The sequence below is a fragment of the Gymnogyps californianus genome, chromosome 6 (assembly GCF_018139145.2).
Source record: "Gymnogyps californianus isolate 813 chromosome 6, ASM1813914v2, whole genome shotgun sequence".
NCBI classification, from domain to species: Eukaryota; Metazoa; Chordata; class Aves; order Accipitriformes; family Cathartidae; genus Gymnogyps; species Gymnogyps californianus.
This window is the reverse complement of record NC_059476.1, coordinates 25,123,073-25,130,927: the sequence shown is the minus strand read 5'-3', so window position 1 is coordinate 25,130,927 and position 7,855 is coordinate 25,123,073. Positions and strand designations below refer to the sequence as shown.

The 7,855-nt window shown below is 44.5% G+C and overlaps 1 protein-coding gene across 1 annotated transcript; it reads left to right on the top strand.

The window, feature by feature from the left end:
* The first annotated feature begins 3,469 nt into the window (after nucleotides 1-3,469).
* Nucleotides 3,470-6,367, top strand: LOC127017922 (dual specificity protein phosphatase 13-like). The gene is made up of 3 exons (XM_050899244.1): nucleotides 3,470-3,642; nucleotides 4,769-4,989; nucleotides 6,141-6,367. The coding sequence occupies exons 1-3, from the start codon at nucleotides 3,482-3,484 to the stop codon at nucleotides 6,365-6,367; spliced, it is 609 nt and encodes a 202-aa protein (XP_050755201.1). The 5' UTR covers nucleotides 3,470-3,481.
* The last annotated feature ends 1,488 nt before the right edge of the window (nucleotides 6,368-7,855 follow it).

Sequence of the window (7,855 nt, the reverse complement as noted above, 5' to 3'; positions counted from 1 at the left end):
CTTCCTGGGTGCTCCCTGCCGCTCGGCAATGCCGGCCCCGCAGCCCCCTGCAGCCTGTGCCTCCGGGGCGGCTCTCGTGCCCGCCAGGCAAATCCAAGCCTTCGTGACTCAGGCTCTACAGCTCAGACGTGGAGCCAGGCAGGCCCTGGCCATTTGGGGTGCACCCTGGTGCTCTGGGTGTTCGGGAACTGATATGTAATGACAAAACAGTTTTGAAGCTTGTGCTGCCTTGTATTCTCCCTGGGGAAGTAAGGAGGTTAACACATCCGGATTGCCCTTAAAATCTCTATCTAGTCTCAACTGTTGCCTATAGGTAGAAGGCTTTTTTTTTGTTGCTGTTGGTTTTAATCAGAAAAAAAAAAGGGAGAGAAAGAAAGATAGAAAGATAGAAAGAAAGAATCTAATGAGATGGTCTTTAGGTACTTCCAGGCTACAGTTTAAAAGAAAAGTAATGCTATCCAACTTGTATGGTCTAGATCTCTGCAGAAAACGTTAGTGACCTTGTAAGACAGATATTTTTTTTTCCCAGTTACAGGGGCTCCTGCCCTCCTGCAGTCACTGGCTGTTTCCAACTACAGCAGCTTCTGGGAGCCACCCAGAGGGAGAAGCTCAGAGAAATGTAATCAGTGGCAGCATTTTTGCTAGCTTTGCAGTATCTTAAAGTAGAAGGGGGGGGAACCCTCAGCAAAGTCCCTGGCCTTCAATTAAAAAATTCATATTACTCATTAGTCCAATCATCTGGTATAGCTATTTCCAAGCTTACCCTGAAGGCCCTGCAGAGCAATTCAATTTCAAGGCCAGCGCAGCGCAGGACAGAGCAGTGTGCTTGGGAGGAGTTATGCTTCGTGTTGACATGAAGAGCTCACTTGTCTGGCATTAGTCATGTGAAGCAAACGATGTTGACGCACTTTTTGGAAAGAGGATTGCTGTATGAAAGGGATCTCTGTTGCAAAGCAACTCTCTGGCTGCAAAGGCTGGAGTCGCCTGCTAAGTTTCACCGGCACCAAAACGACTCAATTCTTGGAGAACCTCCTCAAAGTCAGATCTTGAACAAGAGGCCTCGCAATGTAATTCTCTCTGCTAATCATCTCTTTCCCTCTCTCTGCTAATCATCTCCATTACTGTAACTAGCTGACAGGCTACAGAAGAAGTTTAAAGCAGTGGGGGCTAGGAGAACTGAAAGTTTAATATCCATCTGCCTACACACTTCACAACTTCAGCCTTTAAACATCTGCAGCGATTGAGAGTCAGCCACACTCCTTGAAAATGAGCCTGTGGTCTTATGAATCTCCTGATGTAGAAGCTGTATTATCTTTTTCTTGATTTCCCTTTACTGCTTCAGCTTAACGTTCTGTGTCGGTGAAAGTACAAACAGGTCATCATGACGATGCTGGCAGTAGCTCTTGAGCACAGTGCATGACTTTCGCAAGGCAGTAAAAATTGTAGGGCAATGCACAATATCTTTTTCTGTGCTATTCTTCATGCTAATCTGTGCTGGGATTGCACAACATACTCCTTTACTAAAGCTCTTGGTGTTACGTTATCTGCCCTGAAAAATTCGTCGGCTTTTATCCCTATATTCCTCTCTACTTCCCTGCAGTTCTTTTCCTTCGTCATTAAAAGTAAAACCAGTCAGCTTTTTTTCCAACTCTCCCATCATTTTTATTGTGCTTTTCATATTTTGCTTATTAAGTAGTTATCCTAGGGAGACTTCCTTTTTATTGGAACATACAAAAATCTATAACTGCTCTTAACATTTGTGGGGAGGAGGAGGGAGAAGGGAGCAGGGGAAGCAAATTTAGGCTGAGGTCACAGAAATACATGTGGTATGTTCAATAATATAACTTGCATCATCCCTACTTCTTTTTCCATAAGCAGCAAGATATTCTCCCTTGCTTTCTGCTTATTCCCCAAATCAGCCTACACTGTTAAAAATTACATACCTGGATGTTTAGACGAAGTTGTTGTTGCTTTAGGAGCAACATCCATCTGGCTGCTGCTGCTGTGGGGCAGGGGACAGACTAGATGACTTCCAAAGGTCCCATCTGCACTTGTTTTCTAGAATTGCTGAGAAAATAAACCCAAACTCTAGATTTAGGCATTCAGGCATTAGAGTGAAAACTGACGCCACATCAGAATAAACACCGGCCACCTCACTTTGGGAAGAGTTCTAGTGTGGCTCCCGCATTGATTATGGCTTTAATACCATCAAGCAACCAAACAAAGCTCATCAATGTTCTCTGGGGGTGCGAACAGCAATTCAGGGTAATGAGATCCTGGCAGGAGAAATGCTCCTAAAGTCTCGGAGAAGGGACTGCTTGGATATCTTTGAACTCTTGCTCTTGGCTGAGCTCTGCTTCAGGCTGGACTAGCTGGCCTGAGCTTCCTGGGGCTAAACCAGCAAACAACATTGCAAAAGGGATGCCCATATTCCACTGCATGATCTGTATGGGAGCAAAACAGCCCTAAATGGGATTCTCAACAGGGCAACAAAGCCAGAACTTTCAGCTCTATAATTTCCCAAAATTCAGATGCTTTTTTCCCCTCACATCTCAGGTAAGTACCCTACCCCTCAGACAAGAGAAACAGCCTCTCTCTGGAGGCAAGTAGCTAGCACATTATTTATACAAAGTGGAACAGCTCCCAGAGGAGAGACTGAGACAGACAGATGCAAGTATACCAGTATAGCTGAGTGTTCAGGGGTATTCACCTGAGAGAGAGAAAAAACTAGTTCAAATTCTTTCCTATTCTTTTTATATATGTACAGACATATATAGATATGTATATATACATGTGAAAATCTGTTCGTGTGTGTACATGTATGTATATGTAAGTGTATACATGTGTTTAAATACATCCCATAAATGAAAGAAAATTGTATGCACATACATTTTATATATGTATACACATACACTATATAAATACATGTCTTACATACACATCCTAAGATTTCCACCTCGGCCCTAGAAGCTCTGTAAGTATAAGTCAGTCCAATGATTCATTCTTTCAAAAACTTCCAGTTTGAACTAACCAGAATCAAGTGTACACAAACACTTTGGTAACTCTCCGACATAAAGTATCAGAGCTTTCCTGCATACGCTCATCAGCGCTATAGTAACAGAAATAATATCTGCACTTACGAGGTTCAGCCAGTGCTGCATTCGGGTGGCACAGGATGTTCTTTTTCAACAGCATTACTTGACAAGAAATTAAATCGTATAGTCTTATGCTGCTGCTTTCTCAGGGGATGAATTACATGCCTGCAGAGTCCTACCACAGAGTCAGTCCTGCTCTCTGGATGCTTTTAGCAACACCTGCAGGCCCTGCTGCACACACTAGTTATAATAATGTAATGCTATTTGGAGGGTAATGAACAGGACTACTTTCTAGGGAATATTATTTCTGTATGAAAATTTCCTCTTAATTCATTTCAGAAAAGCTGTCTCTGACATAGCCCAAGTGTGTGCAAGAGAGGAGCAAGATGCCTCACACCAGAGACTCTTCATCTCCGACTAGCAGTGCAGGGAGCAGAGCTTCCTATGAAACACCAGCACTATCAGACCTCCAGCGGCTCTTTTGGTTCAGAGGAGGGTCTGATAATCATGTGGACCAAGTCTGGCCAAATATTTACCTGGGAGATGCGTAAGAACATATAGTTCTATCATTAAGCTGTTATCGGTCCCTGGGAGGAGGAGGAAGGGGTGTGGTACACTGGGGAGCTGCTTTTGGGTCTGCCGGAATGTTTTTGAGATACAGGCTTCCAAAACTGGTAACATAAGGAGTTTGGATGTCATGAAAAACATGACATACAAAATGGTGACTTACTCATAGTGTGCCTGAGTTCGGTTTTCTATATTCTGTGAACCACAGGGGATTAGGCAGGGTAAGAATTATTTGTATTCTAGATGAAAGTCCTTAAAGAACCCATCCCAAATTAGTGTCAACTCTGAGGTGCGTTATCTGCCCTGGAAACTGTGCTCTAAGGCAGCAGACAAGAGCACAATAGCCCTCACACTCAAACAGGAGTAGCAGGATCAAGAGCCAGGTGGAGGAGGACCCAAAAGAATCACACAATAGGGATTTTGCCAGTTCAAATCCAAACTTTCTTTCAAAGACGGTAAAATTGAAAATATCAAACAGGAATTTTCACGCAAATACCTTATTCTTGTGACCACTTCTATTTATTGCCATTTCCTTCGCTTTGGATTACTGGAGATTGCATAAATCATCAGCTCATTTTTCCCAACTCCTCCTCCTCATGAATACATCAGTTAAGGATCACAGTTTTGTGGAATAACTTCAGTCCCAGTTTATGGTGGGAAGGGGAGAGAACCTGGCTGGTGATCATGATGCAGCCGCTTCATGTCCGAACCAGGAACGAGGTGCTGCTGCATCTGTGTGGGTTCTCGCCCTTGCGACCCATGCACACTATGAACGAGAGATTAGCTCTAGAACTTGCTAAACAACTATTTAAAGGAGAATCTTGACCACTTTATACAGTAAGCCATGTTCCCAGGGATTAACTGCTGGGAGGCATTTGCTTAACTAATAGTATCCCACCGGCAGGTCTGTGCTCTTGCTGCTCTCCACAACACTGTATCACATTTTTCATGTGCAAAGCACTACAGGCTTCTTGAAATTTGCTGCTCTGTAAGCAAGCTGCAGTTCCTGCGTGCTTCCCTAGCGGGAGCAAGCACTAACTTTAAACCATGCTATTTTAGCAGAATGTTAGGAGTGTTGCCAATAAGCCCTTCGTGTCTTTCAATAGGTGGGCTGCTAGGAGCAAAACTACTCTTCAAAGCCTCAACATTACTCATATCCTTAATGCAGCAGATGGGCCATATAGCATCAACACAGGAGCCAAATATTACGAAGATCTGCAAATAGAGTACTACGGAGTAGAAGCATTTGATGATCCTTCCTTTGATTTAAGTATCTTCTTCTACGATGCTGCCAATTTCATAGGCAAAGCCTTAAACACTTCAGGAGGTAAGAGGGAGGCAATGAGAAGCTTTGGGAGGAAGTTCCAACACGAGCCAAATGCCTTCTCCTTGCAGTAACAGGCAGCCAGCAAACCTCAGATTCAGCATATGGCTCGAGAAGGCACACGCAGAACCGCCGCGCAGAGGATGGGAGAAGGGCGCCTGTGCCATGCGCTGCAGGGAAAGGGGCAGCGGCCAGGTCCCTGGGAGCTGGGGAAGGCTGGGAGCCCCAAGCCCAGCGTGGTGGGAGGAAGGGCCAACTCTAGGAGCAGAGCGAGAGGGAAGGGCGGAGGTTATGGCACTGCGGGTGCTCCCCCACGGGTCCATCCTACAGGAATTGGCGGGATCCGTGTGCCTCCACACGCACCTCGCATGCCGGCACGGGCTCCAGCCCGGTGATCCTGCCCCACGTAACGCAGCCCTGCTCCCACTCCCGATGCACTCAGCCGGCAGCAGCGGCACTTCAGCGCTGGCTTAAATGCTTCACATGCTTAAGCGCTTCGCAGAATTGGAGCTTTATTCAGACTGTCTATTAAACTAGAGAAGCAGCAGAAGTTAATGAACTAAGTCAAAAACTACGAGCCTGACCCGCAGCCTGCTGAATTTTTGTCAGCAGAGTTTGGATTATGGCCTAGTTATCATAATTTCCATTTGTTCCAGAGTTTGCTCCGACTCTGACTGGCTGCAAGATCTGCTGCTTTCACTGGAGCGCTTTATTAAATCCCCAGTTATAGCTCACACTGGGCTGCTGAGATACAGTAAATTATGAGTCCATTTTTACAGGCAGACTATCCTACAGAGTTTATGGGACTTGTCAGTGATCACAGTCAGGGCTGGGCCAAAATTTTCTGCCAAAACTGGTTTTTTTTTCCACAGAAAGCTATACTAACAAGTTTAGTCACAGAAAGCTTCTCCTTCCACAGAAAATTTCAACTATTTTCATCTGAGGCCTAAGTTAGATGCATGAGGTCAGTATGAAATACCACCTTGCCTGAGACGTATAGCATGATCTTATGCTAAGCCTGAAAACATGAGTATCTGCTAATTGTCACCGTTATTTTCCGAACTTGTTTCTACTACTTTTTGTCCTCCCTGTGTCTTTCTCACTTTGGAAATGCTAAAGCCCACTCACCTTGCTGTGCCTCTTTTTTTCTGCAGGTAAGGTGTTTGTTCATTGTGCCATGGGGGTGAGTCGCTCTGCATCTTTAGTGCTTGCCTTTTTAATGATCCATGAAAACATGACACTCGTGGATGCTCTGAAAACAGTGAGTGCTCACAGAGACATCTGCCCAAATTCAGGGTTCCTCAGCCAGCTCCGGGACTTGGACATTAAACTAAACGAAGAGAGGAAAGGAACCAGAGCATCTGCTACCAAAGAGCTGTAAGAGAGTATTGCTGAAAGAGAGAGGACAAAATGTTATTTGAGTTTCCTGTATCTCTTTTAAATGAAATGCATTTGTAAACTAAGGACGCAGGTTTATGATATACCAGAATGCATGTTGTTACTAAAAGTAGATTTTATTTGATCTTTCTATTTTGCAAAGCCCTCCTAGATGATATTTACAATCGGTTGTATATCGTATCCTTCACTCTCCACCTTAAAACATTGCTCTCTGCTGGTAAAAAAAAAAGATATCAGTTTCCACTTCAGAAATAGCTGTGTTTCAGCAACTAGTGAAGCTCATATCACTTTATGAAGTGTTAGGCTATTTGAGGTGAAAGATGCCATATTATTTATGCTACAATAATGCTTAGAAGTTTTCTTATGAACCAGCCCCCCACCCCTTTGCTCCCCGTATCTAAAATGTTTTGTATTTTGAGACTTGAATCTGGCACTAGTTAGTTCTTGCTTTTACAATTGATGGAGCCCCTGAGTTGGGGTAAGAGGCTATTTAAAGGCAGAGCAGCTGGGAAACAACACAAGCCACTCTTTAAGAAATTATTCCAGGTCTCTCTATAGCGTTTTCCCTTTGACTGTTCATCAGATTTTTTTTTTCTTCCATGAAAATACCTTTGTTTGAGAGGGCATTCAAATATTGTTCATCTTCCCTAGTAAAATTCATCCAGGGGATGCTGTGGAAAATGCTTCTGAAGAGGAAGGTGGGTTGCCAGCTGAGGCTCCAAACAGCTGCACGGGCAGTGGGGCGGGTGCAGGAAAGCATTTGACGACAAAGTTCAACGTATCCCAAATTCATCTGACAGTGCAACATTATAAAACTCGGGATTTTCTTTCTCAAAAATAAAGGTCATTAACATTGCAACATCATGTTCTGTGGCATTTGCTTTTGCGAGAGGACTCAAGTGAAAACTGAAGGGAGACAGGAATGGCAAGGGAGGTGCTGACAGGCATCAGGCTTTCATCTTTGTGTCTCTGGGCCACCATAAGAGCACTCAATAGCTACTGTCATCTGATGGATCAGTGCTGCCTGGAAACTATGTGAAGCACATCTGGCTCTCAGTTCCCAGCAGACAAACATTTGCAGCACAAAGCCAGCTCGGGGATGGCAGTTGTTTGCATTCCTAGTACCAAACTCAGGAATGCAGAGGGATGAATACTGCCCACCATGTAAGCTGGCTACTCAAGAACAGCACAGCAACAAGGGAAAACATTCCTTGCCATTCCCAGTGCTGTCTACAAGGCAGATTTCTGCCTTCAGGACAGGCAACTCAGCACCTTTTATAATGCTCTTTGGCACTATCTACATCTGCTATGTGGGCCAGGCCATAAGCACAAAGCAGAGCATTCAAAGCAGAGCATTCAAACCTGACCCTCACACCGAGTGCATCTCAGGGGGTTTTGTGTTGGACTAATCCTGTGGATTGGTCATCCCTGAGCAGCAGGAGAGCAGTCCTAGAGCACTTCTTTGCTTCAG

Coding starts and splice junctions, on each gene's coding strand:
- LOC127017922 (XM_050899244.1), top strand. CDS start 3,482: ATGCCTCACACCAGAGACTCTTCATCTCCGACTAGCAGTGCAGGGAGC. Junction 3,643..4,768: donor AATATTTACCTGGGAGATGC/GTAAGAACATAT, acceptor GTCTTTCAATAG/GTGGGCTGCTAGGAGCAAAA. Junction 4,990..6,140: donor AGCCTTAAACACTTCAGGAG/GTAAGAGGGAGG, acceptor TTTTTTCTGCAG/GTAAGGTGTTTGTTCATTGT.